The sequence below is a fragment of the Canis aureus genome, chromosome 5 (assembly GCF_053574225.1).
Source record: "Canis aureus isolate CA01 chromosome 5, VMU_Caureus_v.1.0, whole genome shotgun sequence".
Lineage (NCBI taxonomy): Eukaryota > Metazoa > Chordata > Mammalia > Carnivora > Canidae > Canis > Canis aureus.
Window position 1 is genome coordinate 1,547,366 of NC_135615.1, and position 26,261 is coordinate 1,573,626.

The 26,261-nt window shown below is 38.9% G+C and overlaps 1 protein-coding gene across 4 annotated transcripts in view; it reads right to left on the bottom strand.

The window, feature by feature from the left end:
* The window catches only part of NRP1 (neuropilin 1), a 137,397-nt gene that overhangs the window by 52,419 nt on the left and 58,717 nt on the right, over positions 1–26,261 (bottom strand). For all 4 annotated transcript variants that reach the window (XM_077896551.1, XM_077896552.1, XM_077896549.1 and 1 more), the window contains exons 4-6: positions 22,155–22,382; positions 15,859–16,014; positions 13,415–13,581 (exon numbers count right to left, since the gene is read on the bottom strand). In XM_077896551.1, coding sequence (XP_077752677.1) covers positions 13,415–13,581; positions 15,859–16,014; positions 22,155–22,382 — 551 coding nt within the window. The remainder of the gene's footprint in view (positions 1–13,414; positions 13,582–15,858; positions 16,015–22,154; positions 22,383–26,261) is intronic.

Here is a 26,261-nt window from a genome sequence, read left to right on the forward strand (position 1 = left end):
CAATGTTAAGCAAGTTAATTAGCCATCCCAAGCTTCAGTCTTCTCTCGCCAACAAAAATACCAAGGCTTACTCCATCTAGTTACAATGCATGGTTATTACGAGGATCATTATGAAGCATTTGTATACACATTAACCATAAGAATGTGACCCTAATGTTTTTTTCTCTTAGTCACTTGGGTAATTGGTGTGTGTGTGTGTGTGTGTGTGTGTGTGTCTATGTGGTGTTGCCAGTGGTACCTAGATTATAACTCTTTTGAAGGAGAAACAGAATCTTTAATTTTAAATTCACCTGGCCCTTACGTACAGTGTCTAATCCTTAGCAGATGCTCAGTGTATTCTGTTGAATTTAAATTCAATGCCTGTGTCAGTCCAGCATTGCTGGCAAGGTCTGAAACTCCTTTCTTCCAAACAAAAGCCAAATGCCTGACATTAAAGTCAAAGTTAGTGCTTCAGCAACTAACTTGTACACGTAAGCTAGGAATGTGATTATTTTTATCTTGGTGTTTAAAACTGAAAATATTACACCTATTCATAAAATTTCCAGTCCTTTGAAAAGTCCATTATCTGATGCTGGAGTCTGCTGAACGATGAGTTTCATTGGCTCATGCTGTATGAAGTTTTCCTTTTTACTTATTTCTCGACCTCTCGGTAACTTTGCATGTGTCCCTCCTCCCAGAAGTCACCCCAAAGGACAGTAGGCCTTAAATAATTTTTTCACAAATTCCATCATGCTCCTAACCTCATGCAAACCTTTTGCTTTAGAGCATAGTTATTTGGAAGCATCATGTGCACAGGATGTTTATGTATTGGATGTTTATGTATCTAATATCTTAGACTTTTCCCACACCGTTCTTGTATTTTTAAAAGGGATCAAAATTTCACTGTATAACTATAGGTCTCCATGGTTTTACCTAATTAACGTGTGGTCTTTATAAGATGCTGCAATTACAGCTGTGTGTGGCTAGAAAGCGAATGCTGATTTTGGGCCTTTTGTGATCTTCGTGTTTCTCTGTCTTACGGTCTCTGAGAAGCAGCCTCACAAGCAAGCCCCATGGGAGGAGCACTGGAGCTGGCTCCACCTCCAGGTAAGGCTACATAACGCCTTTCTACATGCAGTGACCCCAGTTATGGACACATATATCTTTCCAGTCTGTCAGCAGTTTGAAGAGATTTTCAAACTTAAAAGACCAAGAAAATATTAAATGTCCTGTACAGGTAAAGTATATTTCTGTTTCAGAAGCTGTGGTTCCATGCTACCCATAAAGTTTCATCTGCAGTAGAGGGGAGATCCCTAAATGCCTCCGGATAAACACACGTTTGTACTCAAACGGCATCTGTCTTTTCCAGCACAAACAAAATGACTTGTTTATTATTAGTTTTCCAGTAAGTCAAGCCTTTAATTTTTCTCCCTCCTCCTAAAAGCTTGGTTTCAAAAACAAACACAAGGATAAATTTCTGGAAACTAAAGACTTGCAGATGGGGGCAATGGTCTAAATCAGCCTCCTGGCCTATAAACTCTGACAGCATCCTTTTACACCGATTTTCCATGTATTTCTCTGGGATCTAGGTGGGCCCGTCATGTTAATGAGAATTTCATGTGCTGATGGAGAATCTGCAAGTGCAGGTGTCCAAGAAAACTCCTCTACTTGGCATTAACAATCCTGCAAGGAGCTGATGGGATTATTGAGATTAAAGTCGGTCACCCGCCTAAGGTTATAATGAATGCTGCCCCGGAGACAAGAAAGGAGAGAAAGAACAGGCTGCCTGGTTGTCAGAAAGTGTGTGTAAACACTTAGTCTCTGAAGGGATGCCAGTCATTCCTGAGAGCAGATGAAATGAACTTCACGATTTAATATTTGGTCAACTGTGTTTTCGCTGTTGGAAGCTGATCATTCATTCAGCCAGGAAGTGTATACTGATTCTTTCTTTTCTTTTCTTTTTTTTTTTTTTGAAGATCACTTATAAAGGGGGTAGGAAAAGCCTTGAAACAATACATTTTCAAGAAAATTACTCTCTAGGAGAATTATTTGCAATTACAATTCACAATTGATGTTCTGCTGTTTGGGCTGACCAACTCTGTGTTGAAGGCAGAAAATGAAAAAAAGGAAAGGAAAAATGTTATGTAATGATTAGTGATTTCCAGGCTCCTCTTAGGAGAAAGGAACAAAGCAGAACACATTCTGCGCTCTGAAGATATGCTGCCTTGCTATCCAAATGCAGTCTGAAAAAAGAATCTATTTATATTAATTTCATGCATTTCAGCCTGGGTCACACGGTGGGAAAAATGCATCTGCACAACTATACTTTCAAACCACAGGAGAATGAGCACAGATATTACACTGAGCATATCATGTTATTCGTCCCCTAGCACTGCCTAAAGTCCTTAACATAATGGAAGCTGTGACTTGTATGTATCCACTGGAACTATTCTTTACATGTGATTGGATACATCTATTTCAACCACATACTTAACTTGCAGGTGCCAAGAAGTGAAATGCTTTCTTGGTGAACATGGCCACACTGGTGTGTGTGTGTGTGTGTGTAAGGGGTGCTTCTTGATAGAAAAACATGGAGCTAAGGCATATATTTGGAAATGCTAAAAAAGCATTTCTTTCACATAACCTTTCGTATAACCTTATAAGAATCCTATCCTATTTTTGTTATACTTTTAGATCAAAATTAAGAATAAGAACCATCACTTTGCTGAACTGTCATTATTTAAAAAGAAATCGAATGAAATGGCTCATAATCTTTTTGAATTACTTTTGACAAAAAGATTTTAATTAAGATGAATTATATATGACACACATGAATATTATAAATCTAGACACTTCAAAGATAGGTAAGTAGATAAATAGGTGATCATATAAATTCTTTGTGAAAACAGCAAAGTTCCTAGATTAAGGGGACTGGATTATTGTATTATAGAAGTTGATAATCACCATTGAATTTTAGCATATACAGGGTAAACCCCAAATTACCTATCCCTGCCTCCTTTTCCTTTTGCCCTGCTGTCCAGAAGATACAGGAATAGAATGTATTCATCACAATAAATGAGATTAATTTATTTCCCAGTGGTTGACTGAGAAGAAATATCATGTTAAATGCACAAATGTACTGACTGGGTTTTCTTTACATGGAAATTGAATTGTTAAATAAATGAATTCTTGCCATCTTGGCATTGGAGCTTTCTGAATAATAAAAGCATACTTATAAATGAATGCAATATTTGGAAACATAAGTTAAAACTACAGAAATAGTATAATACATGTGCGATAGATGATGGAGAGCTGTCTGGATTTTTAAAATAACGTTTAAATAATTAGGCGAGGAAAATCCTACATCCTATATATTCATTTTTAAGATTGGGAACTTAAAAAATATTTTCTCTTCTCCACATGTACCTCCTAAAATATCAAAACCATTTTCTTCAATATTTCACATTCCATGATTTTCTAGCTGCTTTTTATTGAGTGTTTCCCACTGCAAATTTTATAATTCATTCCCAAATTCTCAAACTGAAGGCTCTGTTAAATTTCTTACACCTATTGCCATTAGGCTGCGTGTCTACCTGGGTCTTGGTCCTTCTCTCTTCTGAGATGGATCTACCTGCATCAGCTTTAGCCCAAAGTAAATACATCAAGTCTTAGAAGCATAAGACAACTGTAATGTCCTTCGTCATACAGCTTTATCCAGGATCCCCATGGCTGCTATTTTTCCGGTCACTTTTCTGGGCAAGTATTATGGCCTATAACATCCTTAGAATTGCATGTGGTATTTGTTTTCTTAAGGAAAGAGAAAAAGATTGGGATTTGGCAGGACTTTAAGGTGTGAACAGTCTGTAATGGTAGGTAAGTCTATGCTTTACAGATACTTCCTTCAAAGATTGGAGAGACACAAAACATAAACTCTCTGGGCTTCATCTTATCTCCCCAGTGGGCTGCATGTCCCGTCAAGCTGAAACAAAAGAGCCAAGGAAAACAGGCCATAGTAGTGGAGTTTCTAGTGAAATCCTCAGAGAAGCTTCACTGGGAAGCCAACCTAAACACTTACTTGATCTAAGGAGAAAAAACTCTTTTTAATTAAAAGTAAATTTTTGCTATGAGCTGCCTCACAAGATAATCAGTAGTATTTAAAACAAATTCCAGTTATGCTTCATATATTTGTATTTTCATTTAGGCAAGCCCAAGGCACCAGCTGATAGAGTAAATTTATTTTTAATACAATCACAGAATCTTAAATGCTTGAAAAGACTTCAGAAGCTGTCTGGTCCAATCATCCATCCCCTGAAGAATTGTATCTATAGCCCTTCTCAGTTCTGCTGAAAGAATAAAGGTGCTTATTTATTTTTTGGCTAAGTCCAGAAAATACAGTTAGAAATCTAAAATCTTAGATTTGTAAGAAAATAAAACTTTGGTAAAATTATGAGTTCATTTTTCCGAAGAAAGACAAATAGAAAAGTATCATAAGTGAGTTTTTTTAACCCCTTAAGGCAAAGAGAACTAAAAAAAGAACCCCCCCAAAACACCAAAACAGACCTGCACATCACTTGCACAAGTATATGTGTGATTATTCTAAGTCATAACATGTGCAATTAGTCTCAAATGCTTATTCTGTTAAATAGCTGGAAATATAAAAGCTAATGCATTTTATTACTATTGGGGTATATAGAGCATTTTTTATTTAATCTACCCTCCTCTTTTTATCTGAACATAGAATTAAATGAAATTTGAAAGCTGAGGGCAGGGTGGGAGTAGAGAAAGGAAATAAGCATGCATTTCTGTCTCTGTTGCAGGTCTGGGTCCCAAATTGTTACTTTGATGTGGATCAAAATTGCTATATTGAGGTGGAGCTTTCAAGTGGTGCATTGAATGAGAAATATGAGGGCGTGGAATACCTGTCCACATCCTGGCTTTGGAATTTCCAGGGTGTACCTTTTTCACCTTTGCAGGAGGTTGCTTCGAATGTGCCAGACAAGTTTTAAGCTGTGGGTTGTGCCAATTCTGAAGAACACACATTTTTCGCTTGGGGGCTTTCACATTACGATACGAAAGTTATTTAAAGCTTAGGAGTCCGTGTGTTACATTACACGCTGCATAAACGTAGCCATTGCTCCTAAATGTGAACATTAATGCACTCTGTAAAAGGTACAATTATTACCGCCGGGACAGAAATCAACAAACCCCACCAAAGGAATTTCTTAAAACTGCTATCATAAAATCTGTGCATGTTATGGATTTCATTAACATTTACTCCCTGAGGATCCCCAATTGTATAATAACAGAAGTTCTTTAAATTTTAAATACCACAGACAGGAACAGCCTTTCACCCAAAACAGATGTGAAACCATCAACCTTGCTTTCTTATTGGTCCACAGATATGAAACTGGTTGGTAATTGATATAGCTCTAATGTGTTGTTGTTTAGGTTACAAAATTGGAAACTTAATAGTATTTTTCCCATGAAAAGATAAGGTAATAAGCAATAGACAAGCTTTTCAAATACAGTTCCTTGTTCTCGATGACCTTGGAAGTGAAAAAACACACACACACACACACACACACACACACACACACATTTGATTTACATACTGCCAAAAAATTCAAATATGTCGGCAAAGGTCAGGGACCCACAATGTCCAGGTGTGCAGGAGCTCACTGCAGTCGTATTTTTCCTAAATCTTGTCAACGATGACTTGTGATTTTATCCTTGGGTTTCCTTTGCTTAAATCCAATCCTTATCAGTGCATTTGGAGACCAGGCTGCAGTATTGTAAAGTCGCATCTGTATTTATTTAGCTAAAAACAATTCACTTTTAAAAGCTAAAAATAGTGAAGCTTAAGATAAACAAACAACGAGGTTTATGATACTTTCCTGCATAAGGTAAACAGATGCATCAGTATTTTTGGAAAACAAAAGAACCACGATTCTGTTCAAAGGTGATCTATGATAAGCAGTTGAAAAGTGACAAAAAAAAAAAATCGCCAAGCAAAGAGTTTAGTTTTTCTTTCAAAATGGTAATCAACCTTATTATTTTAAAAAATGACTTGATTAGGACTTGGTATATCTTCTACACCAGTGGTTTTCAACTGAGGGTGATTTTTTTTTTCCCTCAGTGAGATATTTGTCAATGCCTGGAGACTTTTTTTTTTTTTTTAAGATTTTTAATTTGTTTATTCATGAGAGACACAAAGAGGGGCAGAGACACAGGCTCCCCATGGGGAGCCTGATGTGGGACTCAATCCCAGGACCCCAGGATCATGACCTGAGCCGAAGGCAGATGCTCAACCACTAAGTCACCCAGGTGTGCCATATTTTTGGTTTTCATAATTGAGAGGTGTGTGTGTGTGTGTATGTGTGTGTATATTACTGACTTCTAGTTGGTGAAAGCCAAGGATACTGCTGAATATCCTATAATGCACAGAATAGCCTCCACAACAAAGCATTACCTCCTCTAAAATGTCCGTATTGTCCAGACCAAGAAATGCCGCTCTAGACATAATCCAATCACTGGTTTAAGTTAGAGCTTCTGCAATGATTGCTCAATAACTGAGCAGGTATTCGCTGGGACTTAAAGGGATACCATCTGCTAAAAGGATCCACATCCATTTTCTCATATTATTATAACTGAGTAGCAACGAACAAGTGGCAACGAGGATACTAAGATTCCATTCCAAGTTCTGTCATTAGCTTGCTATGTGGTCTTGCAAATCACTTAATCTCTGAACCTATGCAAAATAAGGAATTCAGACAAAATGATGTTTGCATCTGCTCTTAGTCTTACACTTAAAGTTGAGCTGTCCTGGAAAGAAAACAATTCTTCTCTAGAATATAACTTAATATTGGTTGCGGATAGACACTAGAATAAAACAATAAGAAACCAAAACCCATAAGCAAAATGGAATGTGTGTAATTCTATCTGAACAGTTATGATTCTTTCAGTATTGCCTTTCCAGTGACACTTCATCATCATCAATATCTAAGATGTTTCTTCAAGTGCCATACATTTTCTTTTGGATGTGTTGACATGAAGTACTAATTAGTAAAATCATTTGACTGATTTTTAAAACTGAATTAAGTGGCCAACTTAATCAAAGTGGTTAAAATCACCTTGGTATTTTCTATATGACAAAACAATCAGAAATGTCTAAACAATTATGTCATATGCTCATTCTGTGTTCCCCAGTCATATCCTCCTTTAAAGCAGCAAAAATTTCTGATTTTACTTTGTCTCTATACACATTTCCTATATGTGTTTCCTTCCAATGGCTTCCTAAACATAAGAAACCAAGGCACTGGAGAAAGTAGGAAAAGTTTCTCGAGAGAAGAATTTTAGGAACAGGGACCTAGCCATAGAAAACAGACCTATCAGGCAACCCAGGTGGCTCAGCAGTTTAGCTCCACTTTCAGCCCAGGGAGTGATCCTGGAGACCTGGTATCGAGTCCCACATTGGGCTCCCTGCATGGAGCCTGCTTCTCCCTCTGCCTGTGTCTCTGCCCACCCCACTTCCCGTGTCTCTCATGAATAAATTAAAAAAAAAAAAAAAGAAAGAAAACAAACCTATCATGCACTAAGTTTAGGAGGTAAAGCATTCGTTTGACACAGGAAGTAGAGGTCACTGCAGAATCAGGGTAAGATACCAAAGAGTTACCTGTTTTTTTATTTTTTAAAGCAAATAGTCTCCCTTCCAGATCAATGTTTTAGCTAAAATAGTATACGAATATTAGTCATAATACACACACACACATGCACACACACATACACATACAGAGCACACCTGGGGAATAAACACTGAGTTGAACAGCTGTATTTTCCCTAAATTTGCCAACATTATATTTTACATGCATCCTTCCACATTTGGGTAACCCAGTGAGCTATTTTTGTCAGTTATCTAGTTACACATTTATAAAAGATCATTTTATTGCAATTTCAGCAATTTACTAATGATCTGAATGAGATAATGTTCCCTCTATAGTGTATGGTTTATAAGCAGAGTGTTTACAAGCAGGATAACCTGGCTCAGTGTATGTTCTGGGTTAGTCAATTTAGCAAATGGAACCGATTTTGAATACAACATTACAGATTATAAACCCGCTAAAAACTAGTAATTGTATGAGAAGTCAAAAAGTATTTCATTGGAGATAAATCTTCCAGACTCAATACATTATTATGAGAACAGAAGATTTTTCCAGAAAGTTTTAAAAGAAAGAAAATTATATATGAAACTGGTTAAATAAATGACATTCTAAAGCCTTAAGATAAATGACTTCAGTTTCTGCTTTTAATTCTGAAAGACAGCTAACTTTAAAGATAAAAACCAGGGTTCCAAATAACAAAATCTTTTCATTGAATGAGCAGCACTCACTTCTCCTGCCTAAGATTGGCTAAAAATGTGTAATAATTCCGTATGTCAGAGGGAATATTTCCAAGACTTCATGAGCTATTTTATTCCATTTATTACTTACAGGGCATCCAACTGGCCTCTTCCTAGCTTCTGAAATCAAGCCTATGCCTTTAAATTACCTTTTGTCTCTGTTCTCAGTAAACTATAACTATTAATTCCATTTTTCAATGATGACAGAACCACTCTGGAAGTTGTTGGGAGCTACAGTTCACAGCCCTGTTGGGATGTTGGGGGAGCCTATGGACAATGAACTTCAAAGAACCTCCTGGTTTAGAGGAAAGCTCCTGGGCCTGGGGGTTCTAGGAACCTGGCTATTTGAATGACAGTCTCCTCTGTGGCCCAGGAAGCCTCACGACCTCGCTCAGCAGTGTCGTTTTTCTCTGTAGAAGTGGTGTGAGACAATCGACCCACTTACTTCATTTGAGACAGTGAGAAGTGAAAAGACTCACAATTCAAATGGTCAGAGAGCTAAGCAAAGGCCAGCTGCATGCTGGGCCTGTCAGGCCTGACCACAAGCAATGATTTGCCAGTGGCTGTCTGCCTTCCAGATCTCTCTGTGCCCATTGACTCCGTTCACAAATCTGAGGAAGGAAGCTCACTTCACCTGTGTAAGCCTGACTTTTTCCTCCTGTTTTGACCAGCTTCTCATACTGAAGGTGAACATGGGCACCAACTGTCTTTGATACTACAGTTGTGAGTGAACATGACTGAGCGTGTGTGTGGTGTTGTAGTGTGTTCTGACTCAGTTCAGACTCCTCCTTTCCCCACTGAGGCCTTTTATTGTTGATGTCTTCTTTCAAAGCTCCTTCAGTTAGAAAATGTGGAATATTATCCAAGAGAAATACATATATGGCAAAAGGAAAACACAGAACCAAGGTTCCTCATAAAGTTAGCACTAACTCCACTTTTCTAGAACTTTCCTCCTCCTCATACTTCAGAATGAACATCTGTACTAGGAAATGTAGTATAGACAGATGTCTTGTAGTCTTAGAGCAACAGGGTGTCTTCATGAGGCTTCCTTCTGTGTGGTTGATCCATAAGAAGGCTGTCTGACCAAACCAAGCAGGATAGGGTTTAGGACCGACCGCTTTTGCTTTCTGCTTCTCTGGAATAAGTGAGCACATAAATAATCTAGAATCCCAAATTTACCTACGAAAGACAATGCCCTGCCTCCAAATTTGGAGAACAGAATCAAGTAATTCTGTTTCTAAAGTCACTGGAAGGTGTGGTAATGGATTAGTTCCTAGCGCCATTTTTATGTCTTTGGACCAACAAAGTTCATATCCCATCCACGCATTATATCTCTTGCCTTTTTTTTCCCCCTTGTTTCCTGGCATTTTAATCAGGGAAAAGTCACAGTTGTTTTGAGGAAATTGCTCCCAAGAGCTTTAATTAAACCAAGAAGGATAAATCTGTTTACAGTGTGGTGAACACTGTCATTAATAAAACATTGAAATAATTAACGAATTAAATTCTGTTTTGTGTGTGAATGGCTACACTTAGGAACTATAAGAACATGCTCCTTGAACAGACAGTACGCTATGCATTTAGTATGCAGAGAGGACAAGAAAAACCGAGACTGCATTTCTCCAAGATTCACGGTACCGTGAACTGCTAGAGCTTGAATGGAGAAGCCTACAGTACCTTTATTTTATAGGGAAAAAGACTCAGCTTCAATGAAGCTAATGGTTGGGGCTCTAATGATGTGCTTGAAAATTAAGAATTGTTATAGCACCACTTTGAATCCTTGACTGTTTAACCAGAAACAAAAGGAAGAACAAGATTACATTAATAATAAGATAAGCAGCCATAGGGCACAGGACAGAATGGAAGACTGAAAAACGTGGGCAAATTTCACAGTGTGATTAACTCTGCTGTGGACAATTAAAGAGGTTTTAGCTGCTCAGGATGTGAAGTGGCCTTTTGAGCAGGATATGACCATGTGCACAGCTCTGAGTCGGGACTTCCCTTATGCCCCTTCCCACTAAATTGCCTCTTGACTTGTTTTTAAGCTTTCTGGCAGACAAAAGATCTCACAGGAAGCCCCAGTGTGGACGTTCATACCCACGGTTAACGACGCATTGTTTTTTTATGTCACTCAGTAATTTCCTAGAGAAAACAATGGGAACCCAAGACTGTTCCTGTCTTGAAGGAAAGTCAGTTTCCAATACTGACTTATTAATTTAACACATGCAAGTGTTTGTCCTTGTTGCTGTAGCAACATGTTTTGTGGGGTATATTTCGTGCAAAATGTGAAAAAGTGGAAAAAGAAAACAAATACCATTTGCATACTGATGTGTGTATAAATAGAAATATATGTGCACTAATATTTCTGTGATTGGAGGTATGTGCCTTTTGCCCTTAGCCTCAATTATGCTTTACTTGTTGGTTAATTTAAAACACCTACCCAAAGAAAACAACAAGCCAACCACTTCCAAGGAGTTTCAGAGAAGCTGGAAACATATGCAATTCTTCATAATTAGGTGACAGGTGAATGATAAGAACTCCCACCGTGTACACAGACACAGGCATGGAAATGAGCCCATTGAGCTCCACAAGGAGCAAAAGATAATTTTACCTCGAGGTGCACTGAAGCTAAGCTTCTCTGGCATTCATCTTCTGTAGGGATGGAGGAGCCATAAAGGCCCTGAATATTTAGGTTTAGAAACAGTAAAGCACCCAACTTGTCTCTGTCTGTGTGTCTTCTCCCAAGGAAAAGCATAAAGGGAATCAAGTCACAAGGTGCACCTGAATTTATATGCAAGGTAACAGATGATAAGGACAGAGAAGACTGAAGTGTAAAGAAACAGGTACTGGGAGTCTAGCAGACCCTGCTTCCAAGTCCGGTCACTCACTGTGACCTTGGGCATTTACTAATCTCTCTGAATCTCAGTGTCCTCATTTTTAAAATGAGGATAATTGCACCTCCTTCACAGGACTGCTGTGAGAATTAAATGCAAATATGTCAAGTACTCAGCAGAAGTCAGGCCCCACAGTAAACACTCAATAAATGGTGACTATTCTATGAATGGCACACTTGTCATTCATGCTGTTCATCCAATTTCTAGCTCTCCTCCCTCCAGTGCACACTGAATTGCTGCCCCTCAGAAGCTAAGTATGGCTGTGGGATGTGCTTTGGCAATGAAAATGGGTGGCAATGCTCTTCGAGGGGACCTTAAGAGCTAGCACGATGGCCATGCTCTCGTTTTCCCTCTGCTTGGTGACAAGCAATGTTTGAGATGATGGCCACTCTGTCTGTCTGGGTCCTGGTGTGAGATGTGGAGTGGATCGTCAGCCCATTAGAGATGACGCAGGCAAGAAGTTTGAGCTCAAAGCAAACCTTGTTGGGAGGTGGGGTGGAGTTACCTAGCTTCTCCCAACCATTGCTTTCTATGCTTTGGTGGAAAGAGTTGAGCCATTTCAGATTTTTTTCTTCTGCCTAACTCCTGAGAATGAGGTGAATCCCGTCCTGTGGACAAAGGCTTTGTGAGAGCCCATTTTGCCTCCATGTTTCTCCTGACAGAATTGCCTTGCACAGAAGAATTGCTACAGTTGCAATTTCAGAACCCCTGCAAGATCACTGTCCCTAAATTATCCAGCACTCTCCACATCACCAAGAATAGGCCTGCCTTACTGTGCAGACATGCTTAGCACTACAAAATGCAAGCTTTCCTCTAGAGGCACGTCTGTCAATCATACTGGTGTTGGTAGGTGTGGGATGTGGAAAAACAAGTTACCAAGGCAAATTCATTTAATTTCTGACTAAATCTAGAGCTGGATTTAGCAATCCCCAGGTAAAAGTCTCATCTTTTCTCACCCTCTACACATTTCTCCGTGTTATCATTTACAGGTTAGCAGGAGTTCAGTCTTCTGTAATAGGCCATTTCACTTTAAGTGTATGTTAAACTAATATTGACCTTTTCAAAGTAAAGCAAAATCTGGTATTTGTACTCAAAAGACTGAAGCAGCAATAGATGTAAAAAGTACGGGATTAATCATCTTGTTTTTTTTTCTTGCTTAGAAACTCTCTCTGGGAATTAGTCATTTTTATATATCTAGCGACGAACGTAAGACAAGCTTTGCCTACTCTCTAAAAAGGATGCCTGGATCCTTCAGCAAATAGCTTTGTATGATTTGCCTACTGTTTAACCCACACAGCCAGATCTGGATGTTTCATTTGACAGGGGGTGAAAAAGTCAAGAACATGAGCATCAGGCCTTGGGTGGGAGTATCCAGACATCAAGGCTGGCACAAGTTGAGGCATTAGGAGAGGTGCCAGAGATGAGGCAGGGCAGGGGAGTCATGGTGCAGAGGAGGAGGGTCTCTGGGGAATGCCAGAGCAAGGGCAGGGAAGGGAGTGCCAGGGCCAAGGGGGGAAGCAGAAACAACATCATTATAAGAATACAGATGTGTCCACTTTATACAAGTACATTATATAGGTACATGTATACACATAATCCACCAAGACCAGTGCCCTCAATCAGACTGCTTTCTTGGGCATGTGCCATGTATACCTGTATGGAAAAGTCAACCTCAACCCCTTTCTTCTCTTCATCTACTCGGAACAAACAAACGAATAAGAAACCTTATCCTTAGATGCAATTATTTCATGCGAGTCTGCTAGAGCTAATGTATTTCGTCAAGAAAATAAAAATCTGTTGAAGGAGTTAGTGTCTGAATAGAAAAATGTGTAGTTGTGGGGAAAAATTAGATCTTTTAGTTGTTACCAAAGTGAGACATCTGTGCTCAGATTCTCTGAAGAGTTGTATAAAAGTATCTGAGAAAATAAATGAGTTTTCAGAGACATCAGCTGGGCTGCTTTTCTCAAGATTGTAGGGACACGATGATCCTGCAGGGATTACCCATTGGTCCTCTCTTCTCATTTGAAGGTGTCTGAAATGGCACTGCATTTTTATCAACAACCTTTCTTTTTTTTTTTTTTTTTATCAACAACCTTTCTAGACAACCAAAATCTTCAACCCTATATGTGCCAAGTCTCATGCTGCCTACCTGAATCCACTCTCTGTAGGAATCCTCTCCAGGAGTCCACCCATTCTCGGGATAGTTCAGGCGAGAGCGTTCTGCAGACCAGTTGGTGCTATACTGGGAAGAAGCTGTGATCTGGTCAGAATGAATCTCCCCTGATTCCATGCCCAGAGCTTCCATACATTTGAAATCTGAAAGGGAAAAAAAGGAGCCAAATGTCATCAAAACAAAGGAGACCTGAGATGCATATTTCTTTTTATAATCTGGCAATCTAAAACATTCATTTTGATGTTCACACAGTGTCTTACAGAAGATGACAGCAAAAGGACTTATGGGGACATAGCAGTGACAGGTGGCAATAATTGTAATAATGATAATTTTTAAATGCAAGGCTATGAAAGTCTCATAGTGATTAATTATTTTCCTAACTGGACCTAGGTTGACAGAAATACTATTAGAGATGTATTAGGAAATAATGGGAATTTTGACTTATTTTCAAAGTTAAATATATGTAGATATGTGACATGGATACGTACTGAAAGCTATATTTAAATAAAATTTATTTAAAAATTTAAAAATTTTAACTATTTTCAGGGTGCCTGGGTGGCTCAGTGGTTGAGCATCTGCCTTTGGCTCAAGGTGTGATCCGAGGGTCCTCGGATCCAGTCCCACATCAGGCTCCCTGCATGGAGCCTGCTTCTCTCTCTGCCTGTGTCTCTGCCTCTCTCTCTCTCTATTTCTCATGAATAAATAAGTAAAATATTTTTTTAAAAATTACTATTTCCTTCAATACCTAATAAAAGTGAAAAAGACTCGATGTCTATTTATAATCCATATTCAGTGGACAGTAGACCTTAGCTCGCTGTCTTTCAGATTCCTTGTATTTGGCACCTGGGCCACCTCTCCTTGACTCCCTTTGTTCTCATGTCTCCTGACCTTGGCCTGGTCATGATTATTCATGTCATTAGTTTATATTAGTAAAATACAGGAATATTGGGATCCCTGGGTGGCGCAGCGGTTTGGCGCCTGCCTTTGGCCCAGGGCGCGGTCCTGGAGACCTGAGATCGAATCCCACATCGGGCTCCCGGTGCATGGAGCCTGCTTCTCCCTCTGCCTGTGTCTCTGCCTCTCTCTCTTTCTCACTGTGTGCCTATCATAAATAAATAAAAGTTAAAAAAAAATAAAAAAAAAATAAAAAAAATAAAATACAGGAATATTTGTCAGAAGTAAACTGCAGCATCATATGGTCCCAAAGAGGACCACAGCTTTACAACATAAAATAATAATTCTCACAATGATGATTATGAATCACAAAAGCATGTATTCCATTAGGCCCCATATACTCAGTGAAACAATGAAATATGACATTGATGTGAAATATGATATAGGGAAGTGAATAGTCACCTTTAGGAAATGTGAATGTGAAGCACTAAAGTGAAAAAAGTATTTTAGAGATTAAAGATTCTCAACCATTGAGAAAAATCTCAATTAAGCAAATTTTCACACTTCATGAATTTTCTATCATAACAGATAAAGTTTTAAGATAATTAAAGGTCCCTTTCACAGGTTCCATACTTTTAAGCTTAAGTTTGTTTGTAATATAAAATATTTATAAACACAAAAATAAATTAATTAATTAATCATATGAAGTCCAAATAAGATTTTGTAATTTACCTGGCCTTTTTATTTTCCAGTAAGAATAGTAAAAAAGATACTAGTCTGTAGGACAAATCTCCAAACATCTCCTGGTCTCTAACCTATGCTACTTTATAACCTGACAGCTAGAACTGTTGAAACACACAATTTATTCATTGTTCTTTCTCATGTTTTTCTTGGGCTCTTGAAAGGGATGGACACCATCACATAAACTTTGAGGAAGGGTTGAGTTTGTTCAATATTTTAATTAGATGCAAAACATATTACTTCCTCTTTCTTTTGTGGAAAAGTTAGAACAGAAATTGAAACATGCTTCTTTTATACAAATATCTACTTTTATTCACATAAGAAAGAAAAACAAAATGGCTTCTGTCTGGGTCTTCACTACCTGAACCATCATGAGTCTGCATCTATCCGGTAAGGCTGCCCTGTCAATAAACCACCACAGATTTGTTCCTATCTCTTCTTATCCATGCCTGTCCTTTTATGATCTCAGCCCAGTACACTTTCAAGCCAGACAGGTGGCCTGGCTATATAGTTCATTGTTTTTGGGCACTGTTTGCCCATTTCCTACTTTCTCCCATAAGTTCAGAGGCTTACAAGCAGCCTTCTCATCTACAATTTTCTTAAGAAAGTATACCAAATAGTTTTTCCTATTGATATTCATCAAAACCATTTAAAAAAGAAAAACAAATAGTTGGCAATCCAGTTCACAAAATATTTCTTTAGTGTTTCCTGTGGCCACGAGGTGTGTGAGGAGGATTAGCAGGGAGTGTTTACCACAGTGCTTTGCAAGATGAATAAATACTGACCTTCTGAGACACTGCTCTGCAAGACACTATAGTTTGCTGAGAAGCCTTCTTTGGCGATTGCACTGTCCGTATAAAAAACCATGGAGAGAATGCCCGATGAGGAACGGATCCGACCTGGTGTCTTCTGTCCACAGTAACGGCCAATGTGAGGGCCAACTAGAAAGGGAGCAATGCGGAGAACATTGAAATATCTTTTGTTCCCCAGCAGATGTGAGAATAAGCATTTGCAAACATGGGTCCCAGCAGAACCCAGAAGCGTTCTCTTATCCAAAGCAAGTCTTCCCTGGTTGATGGGTTTGCAGTGCAAGTATTGGATCAGGTTTGTGGAGAGGATTTTAAAGCGTGCTCAGAAGGGCAATCACAGACCTAACTACATTCCCCCTTGAGCAGGATTGTTTTCAAGAACAGGATCTAAATGCTTGCTTCAACTGCAAAGAATGAGATTTGGGTTGTCGAGGGGCACCTTGAACATTCATCTCCAGGCCCAAAGTGTGCACAACACCTAGTGCTGAAAGATTCCTGCTAGGCTGTGATGACCGCGGGCTCCTGCAGCTGCCTCACTTACTTCTCCCACCCTGGAAGGAGATCTCAGGAACTGGTGCTGGATGGGACTGGACCAGTACCGAGAATCTGATCCAGCACTGAATGACCCCAACATCCTTCCTCATTTCATCTTTTAGTCCTGGAGACTTATCATAAAGAACATCACAGACTTGGACAAAGGATGATGTACTATGTCCTACGCAGGGCTCTAACTGTAGGCTAATTAACAATTGTAACAGTTAAAACAAATAGAAGCTACATAGATCAGTAATTCATACATAATAATAAGTTGAAAACAAAATGAAAAGAAAATGGGTCTGACTTCTCTCCCAGTTTTTTTCTTTCCCAAATCTAAGAGAGGTGACTGCATTGCACTTGTGTCTTGCGGCCAAAAGATGGCCCAATGCAGCCATTTGACTGGGCATACTGGGAGAGAAAAAAAAGGAGTATGGGGGCAGTGAAAGATTGGAAACACTGATTAATTTGTGATTAAGTCAGACTTCTGTTTGGTTTAAGTGGGCCACCCCTTTATTGAAGTGCTTTTAGATAAACCTTGGCAATTAGTAATTTTAAGTTGCCTTACAGACAGTGCACAAGCCCTCTGGGCTTGGAGAATCTTTCCAATTCCTGTCCAGATCATCAGCAAGGCAAAAAAAAAAAAAAAAAAAAAAAAAAAAAAAAAAAAAAAAAGATAAAGAAAAAAAAATCCCTTTTTCTCCAGATTTTTTTTTTTTTTTTAATTGCACATATGGTAAAGACATACCAGATGGTTTGGGCTTAGAAGGACAATCTGGTGTGGACCATTTTCCCCTCCAAGAAACCCATGGTTCTCTGCATTTCAACTAAGAGTTATTGCTTTGTTCAAGGAAGCACAGTGGGTGGATTCCTCTCTGAAGAGTCAGGCCTACAGCAGGGCCACGGTGTGCCAAGGCCTGTGTGTGTGACTCAGATGCAGAAGGCAGCTGATGGGGAGGAGAAGCTTCAAATGTGATTGAAAAAGTGAAGCTCTAAATGCTGATCTCCCTGGAGCTGCGTGTACACGCTGAGTTCTTGGTAAGCAGCTGGCTGGGCTGGGCACCCTGCTTCTAGAATAGTCAGAGGCTTGGTGAACAGGTTTTCAGTTCTTGGCCAACCCACTTCAAACAAATAAACAAAAAAACCCCCCAAGCAAACAAACAAACAAACAAACAAAAAACAACCAAATTGTTTCCACATTTGAGTTAGCGCAGAATGGTTACTTTGAATATCTGATAACTTCTCCATGCATTCACAGTAACTGATTTGATCAAATTCAAAGAGTTCTCTCTACTGTAACTCCTCACGCTCCAGCAACCTGACACTGTGTGTGTGTAGACCATTTTATCATGAAGAAACAAGGACATGAGCCCATTGGGACATCGATAAGATTATCTACAGGATGCCACATGGTCATGAACCATGGCTCTGCATCACAGGAAGAAAATGTTGTTCTATCAAGCTTCCCACTTGGCAGCATCTCAGGAGGTGAAACTCTCAGTTTTGTTTCTCTTCAGCTTTAACCTGAGCCTCAGCTTCCTCTACAAGTGTTAATTCTAGGCCAGATTTTCTTCATTCTGAATAGATTCAATACTTTTTTTCTTCCCTCTGGAGTACAAAGTTGCCCATGACACAGGCATGAAAATATCATGCTAGAGCCGTGAGCTCAGATCTTTCCTTTCCTCAAAAAGAATCCCATTTTTGATCTGTAATCATAATGAGAATCCTAGAGTCCATTCATAGACTCTCACTCCTTTCCCTCATTTAAATTCCATTATTGTGGTTTCTTTCTTTCTTTCTTTCTTTCTTTCTTTCTTTCTTTCTTTCTTTCTTTCCTTCCTTCCTTCCTTCCTTCCTTCCTTCCTTCCTTCCTTCCTTCCTTTCTTTCTTTCTTTCTTCCTTTCTTTCTTTCTTTCTTTCTTTATTAGTTTGTGGGCAAACTAATAAAGTCCGAAACCTTGGAGCCATTCTCTGATCCCCCACAGCCATTGACCCTTCAGAGAATACAAGAGCACAAGGGAAGCTGTACTCGCCCCCTTAAGCTGTGACTGCAGATTCTTCTCCTCCACTACCACCCCATTCCTCTGGGGAAGGGGGGTAGAGGGAGACTCTTTGAAAGAGCAAACAGAAGAGAACTTGTCTAATGCAGACTCATAATTTAGAGAGTCTCCATGACTCACTGGTTTATAATGTTGAAGACATGCTGGGTAAATCTGCCTTCTGTCCTTCAGAACATTGCCCGCGGACAGCAGCGCACAACTCCCTTTAGGAGCCCTCAAGACAGGAGAGTGAAAAGGCTTTTTCGACCATAAGACAAAGAAGTATTGAATTTTCCTGAACAACAGCAAGACCTTAGCCTAGCAAGCTAATGCAATATTGATCTGAGCAAGAGTGGATGGAGTACTCTTATCCGTCTCCTGTGTGTGCTCATTTGTGTATTTACATGAACACGGCTATTGGATTTCCTACTTCCGTCATTGTAGACTCAAAGGCCAAGGAGATGAATGGAAACTGTCACAAAAACAGCAGTAGAACTCAAAAATTGCACTATTGAAAAATTTAAGCAAGCAACACGGCCTTAGTAAATCTCATGGTGGGGACAATAGACCCCCAGTGATCCTCTTTTCAGGTGTGAAGGTGATACGGTATTCGTGCTATTTAAAAGATACATCTGCCACCTGAAATCGCCATACCTTATTCTCTGTATTTTTCCATCAATCTCTCCGGGAATTATAACCCCACCTTAGAGTCTGACAACTTGGCTCTCTGCCCCCTTTCTAGGGCAGCAATCTACTATAAGATGTACTTTTAAAATGACACATTCTGAATGACTAGACAAAAAAGGGAATCATTTCGATAAGGTACAAAATAGACCATATACTCTTCTCCTACAATAATAAACTTTTTGTTGGATAATATGTGGACTTTGCAACTCTCCCCTGGGGAAAAAATGTGCACAGTTGTGTCATTTACATTTCAGAATGTGTATATTTTATGTTTATATCATTTTTATCTTATATTTCTATCTCAGAAGGTTAATTCAAAAATAAATAGGAAGTCAATACAAACCAAAGACAACTCAATCTGGTTTTCATGACACTTATTCTACAAATAGTTGACAATTTTTGGAATGTAGGTAACAACTGCATTGCCACCTCTTTGGCAGAGCCTAGAAGGAGAGCTGATTTTGTGTGTGCCCAGGCCGTGTGAGCTAAGCATTCGAGTTTGGCTTCGTGATTCAGCACAAACATTTGCGATACCCACCAGGGTGGCACACTCAGCTCATTGCTTACAAACCATATGTAAATTTCCACCAATTATTTCAGAGTCGCTACTTAGGAATCCATGGAGCATCAGAGTGACACACAGGAATGTGTGATTCAGCATGTGCATAGGATTCTGAGTCCTGGAGTAAAACCACTTTCCTTCCAAATCAATCAGAATCAATGGTGGCTGTCAATGACTTAGTCACCTAACTCAACGTATATGATAAAAAGCAACCTAAAATCTCTTGGTGGTTTAAAGCCTTCATTCAGCACCTTCTGGTTGTCATTTTTGGAAAGGGTATCAAGAGAGTAAAAGCAGTTTTGCTGGCAAGGAACTGCATGTGTTGGACTAGCATGACAAAAATGTTTCTAGTGCCACTGACAAGAAACCCAGGAGGGGCAGTCTGCCACTTTGCCTAAAAAGGAGAATGCTGTTATGCTGGTGTAGGCTGGATGAAGCCAGGTAAGTTATAACAAATATACAAAAGCAATTTTCATATTCCAAGGCCAGTTTGCTCTGGGAATAAGTCAAGTGCACCATAGTTTAAAACACGACTGAATTGTGAGGCTGATAACTCTTATTGTTAATTGTTCCTTGCTTCAACTCAGTGATTTTCTAGAGCCAGAAAATTACTACTTTGAAAAACCCTTGACACTAATAACAATGTGCTTCTTTCTGAAAGTATTCTAAATAAGTTGGTTGATTGGACCTCCTTTTCAGATGTCAATTTAAATGTAAGTTCTGGAAAGGAAGGCTGCAAATTTTGGTTGTGAACAAATAAACCCATTATTAAATGTTCCAACTATTATTACAATACTATTATAATATTGTTTTCCTAATTATCGGGATTGAACACTTGGAAATCAATCAGCACTCTGGGCAAATCTCATTACTTAATGAAGGAGTTTTGATAAGATCATCATAACCCTATTTATATAGTAAAAGACCAAAGAGGAAACTAAACCAATGATAGCTCACCCATTTACTCCAATGACAATATAAGCTTTCTCGAAACCCAGTTTATCTTCATTGCTGTTTACTGTTGAGGTACATAGCTAAATTGAATTACACTGATAATTTTAATGTCATTTCAGAGGCAAAGGAAATCTCTTTCATGTGATACTTGCCCTTCTTTTACAATTTAATATTTATTTAAATATTCCTTCTTCCAGCCTGATCATAATATGACTCTATTATATAGATGGTTTTGCATCTCTAACTGCATGATTTGTGAGAACTTCCAAGCTGCCCTTTCTGATCTGTTGTGTGTAGAGTATGTTCTCTTGAGAAATCTTAATATTAAACCAGACTAAACACAAGGCAAGTAATGCAGCTGCAACAAATTATTTGATATTATCTCCTTCTGTTCAGGATTTGGGTGTGTATTTTTGCCATTCACCTCCTAATTCACAAGGATTGAAATGGAAAACTTTCATTTAGCTGTCCACAGGGCTACCTATCCCTTCCTTCAAATCTTTGCTAAGATGTCATTTTTGTAATAAGGCTGAACTTGACCACCTTCTTTAAAATTTCAACACATCCCTCTTCCTAACCCTAGCCCTTTTCACGCTTTTGCTCTGCTTTACTTTGTCTTTCTTTCCATTTTTTTGTTGTTGTTTATAGAACTTCTCACTTTGTGACTTTCCAAGGACATCATTCATTCATCTATAAATAACGTATATTGTTTATTGTCCCATTCCCCTCGGCAGTACTGAAACTCTGTGAAGGCAGCCATCTTTGATTGTTCTAACTACCAAGTGCCTAAACCAGTGCCTGGTACACAGTAAGTGTTCAATAAATATTTTTTAAATGTAGGATAAATTTAACTAAAGCAATGTAGACAGAGGATGTGCTGAGGTGATTCAAATTGCCAAAGATAAGAATTCTCTAGGAGCAGACAAAGAATCTGTCTAAATTAGCCATGTCCCCCCCACCTAAAACAAATTAGGAATGTCCAAATATTCTCATTCCTTCTCTAAATTTCTAAATTTTTCGTAACTGCATAATGGATATACATTTCACCCTAAAATTTTTATCAAGTGCTTAACCTCTCTGGCCCTTAGAGTCTGCATTTGTAAAGTGAATGCTTTGATTTAAGTGCTCTCCTGGGTCTAGGAATTAATGACCGGCAGGCAGGCCAATGAAATGAGCAAAATACTTTAGTCAGAAAAACCATGCAATGGTCCCAATTCTATCAAAAAATAGCTATGAGACCATGTATAATCTTTCATGGCCTCATTTTCTTTATTTATAAAATGAAGAAATTGGGCAAGATAATTACTATCTTTTAAACTCAAATATTTCACCGCTGCTTTGCATGAAGTGAATTACCATTTTGGTTTGTTTTCCCTCCTCCTTTGGGGCTATTTTTTTTTTTTTTTAGTGATGCATTTATCACAACACTTGTAAAAGGATCCAAGTGCCCTTCCCCGAGATTCTTCCCTTTTTGGGATGCTTCCTGCCCTTCTTACCATCAGGGAATCCATCCCAGATTTCTAGCCGGTCATAGCGACAGAACATCCCCCCTGGAGGATTTGAGTCAAGCTCCAGGTCAAAGCTTTCAAATTCCAGGATAATCTCTGACATCTTTGGTGCAAAGATAATATAGGTACATTCAAGGCCGTTGGGATATTTTTCCGGGAATCCGGGGGACTTTATCACTCCACTAGGTGCTGTGTAATTCTGGGAACATTCAGGACCTGTGAATAAAAGAAAAGAAGGAGCAAATGTGAAAATCTCACTCACACAACTTGACCAAGAAATAATCTGAACAAAGGCAGCATATCTTTCTAATAAAAGCTCACCATTATAATCTCTATCCTAATCACTCATTACTCAGCCTTTTCATAGAGTGATAGGTATGGAAAGTCAAGTTCAGATTTATTGTGTTCCCCTTAGTTTTCCATTTGTGTGAAGCAATTTAAAAACTTCTGCTGTTGCAGAGAAAAAAATGACAAATATAAAATCATGTGGGAACAATGAATGAGTAAGCTACAGAAATCTCGACAGAGCCCTAGAGAAATAATTATAGCCCCTTCAAGCTTAAATCTTTAAATCTTGAGGCTGACAGCCCTTTATTGGTGAAATAGAACATTTACAAAGGCAAGGGAGAGAATTCAGTGGAGGGAGTTTGGGTTTCAGATTCCTACACCAGTGACTCAGTAACTCTGCCAGATGTGACCTATGCCTCTTTGACAAACTAAATGTGAAAGGTAATTCGTACATGTACCCAGGGTGAGTGACTCATTCTGAGTGGTGTTGACACAGGTGTGCCGGTAAAGTGTGGCTGTTAGTGAGGGCACGATAAACTGTGATTACAGGCCGTGTTGCTAGAAGTCACTTGATATCAATGTTGACATTGTTGCCTTCCCCAAAGTATCAGATACAGTGCCATTCTAAAATTATTTTTTAATATATGTGTGTGGGTGTGTGATGTGTATTTTTATAGTGCATAATTTTAATGACTAGTCACTGTTATCAATACTTTACAAATTACAGTGATTGGTAACTCAAATTGGTCAAGCTCATATACACACATATATTGCAAATTGACCTTGTGACTGTAAAGATGACCACAGTTTCAATTCATGGCATCCAGGACCAAATTGTGTGGTATTCATCACCATTGAAAATGGCCCATCTACAAGAACATGAGCACATCAGCTTGGCCTCTTATCACCGCCACCACTGCCATGAGTTTCAAAGAGACCTTAGGACTCTCCGGAAATCAGAGATGAATTGACCCTTTGAAGCTCAAGCTCCAAACTGAAGGATGTTCAATCCAACAATTATTTTCCTGGGCCATTGTCTCACTAATGGGCACCCTTTGATGGCATGCATGGATTCAAATCTAAATAAGGTTTGTTGGGAGTGTTTTTAACTAAATATTCTCCTGCAGAGCCAAGTACTAGAGTCAACAGTGTAGGCATCAATACAGATTAAATTTAACTAGCAGATCTCTATTTTTAGTGTCTGGTATGCTGAATCTCTACCTCAGTGCATCTGGCAGCCTTACTGAGAAAACAAATCAATTGCTTGCTCCCCATGTACATATTAGATGTCTGTGGCAATGGAGACACAGAAGACTAAAACTTATTAGCTGTGCTCAGTAAACCTGGCCTGTAGAGGTCTGACTTGTCTAAAATGCCTCTAAAGCCTTCCCTTCACCATGATGGCCTCAGATACTTATCTATTTGATTCCAGTTAAAGTTACTAACATGTGGCATTTTACCATGTGAATTACAGGTGAGAAGAGTATGAAACGTGCTGCATTGTTTATAATCTGTTTCTAAGTTAATGAGTGGCTTCTAAGATAACAGTGACTATACTAATTTAAACCATTAATTTACAAAGAATATATATATATGATACTGGAAGCCCTTTTATTTTAATTTTAAGATGTAGGAACATTCACTCTGGAGACCTCCAGCTTCTTCCCTGGGGCAAAAAAAAAAAAAAAATGCTTTGGGTAGGCCCTTGTAAGGCAAAGCTGACAGCAGGGTTGAATTCAGGTACTAATATTTTCTGCTTCTTAAAAAGATAAAATAGATGAGATCAAGATTTAATGAGAGAGAAAAAATGACAGGAATGAAGGGCATACTTTCAAAATCAAATACATTTCAATGCTTTCCCTAAGGCTAGCCTATGTACATGACAAGAATTGGAGAAATCCCATGGGGTAGTGGAAGAGAACTGGATGGAGCACCAGATCTGAGTTCCAGATCCACCATTCCTGCTAACCTGCTATGTAACCTAGGTGGCATCCTAACCTTCCCAGTCCTCAGATTCTGTGTATAACAAGTGGGAGCTGGGCTTTAGGATTTGGAATAAAGAGCCCTTCAAACTTAAAGATTCTGTCAGTTCCTACTTCCTCCAGTAAACATCAAGATTTGTTTTGATATTTTTCTTGTTCACTGTTGTGTAGGTTTGCCACAGTTGAGCAAGCACCTCCCCAAAAGAAGCAAGGTAGGGGAGTGGTGAAATAATTCTGCAGAATATACAGCGCTAAACAAGAGGGAGGGTGAGTAGCCCCACGTGCCTAGGAGTGAGCAAGTTGCTGCTGTGAGAAGTGCACACATGAGATCGGTAGCCTAACTCTGTGCTTTAGATGTTATTTGTAAGACTTAGGGGACCTTGTGTAGCTGTAGGAAAGCCACAAGTCATTGTTAATGACAATAGGATACATAATAATAATAGCTAAGATACTGTCTTTGGAATTATTCTTAAATATGCAGACTCTTAACTAAATAATATATGAAGTGACCACTCTTGCTCTCAATAAATGCCATGCCTTCCTCACATGAAGACCCACAGAAAATGTCCACAGCTTCTTTCAGCAGTTGAGCTTGGATGACCTGGACCAAGGGAAGGGCAAGAAAGAGTGATAGGTAGGGAAGTATGGGTTTCCTGAAGAAATTCTTTTAGGTGACTGGGAATAATTTTAGGGCTGTGTCCCAAGCTTTCAGCATCTAGGAAAAGACATGGAGAAGGGGAAAGTGGGGGAGCTGGGAAGAAAATTAGGGTGTCTAGAGTGGCTCCAAGAGACATGAGAAGAGGTAGGGACTGGCTTTGCTGACTCTCAAGCAAAGGTGGCCTTTTATAAATGCAGTTTTAGGGATGCAGGAAAGGCCTAAATTTTCCTTAGAACTGTAATCTATTGCCAGAAAACCTCAAGGTCAACAGGTGAAAGACACATTTATTGGTTCAACTATGATTAGTATAATTTATGTGTTTTGAGGAAACTTGAAATTGCTGCACTCTGAAAGAAGGGGTATGTTTTGAAAAAAATGAGATTCATGGACTTTATAACAGCATTAGATGGCTTCTGAGGAAAAATGTCCATGAACTCATATATGTATGCATAATTGTATTGTTAGTTAATGACTTTCTATAGGCACCTATAAGGATGTAGTATGAACAGTGGGGCGGGGTGAGGGGGGATGTTTTTTTACACTTTTTAGGTAGTACCAATCTGGTTGGGAAATAAACTATGCACATATGAACAAATTTGAAAATATTAAAGCAAAACATAATGGTTAGTAAAACACATCCGTGTGTGTGTGTATACCATATATATATACATATGTGTATATATATATATATAGTATGCATATGTGTGTACTGTGTATGTGTGTCGTGTACATGTGTAGGGGACAAGTTGGGTATATGTGCAGGAAAAAAAAGCAGAAGCATTAGAAAGGCTCCCTGAGAAGAATAAGTTTAGAGCCAGGTTTCCATGGGGGTTAAGGGAAATAAACTGACAGAGAACAAGGGCTCTGAAATCTGATGGCATGAACTGTATCTGTAAGCGTTGTAATGACTCGTAATTACTGAATACACTCTAATCATGAACTGGTTCCATGTTTCTCATGTTTTTATTCCTACAGGTCTTCACAACCAGCTTGTGCTAGACATTGTTGTCCATTTACCAGGTAAGGAATCCAAGTCTCAGAACATTCACGAAGGCAGTCAGAGGCAGAATTCACTTCACATTTAGTCTGCTGGCCATTACCCAGTGAATTCTCCTTAGGCAGGTGGATCTCCTTAGCTGAGAGTGGATGTATGGGAGGTGAAGCTGG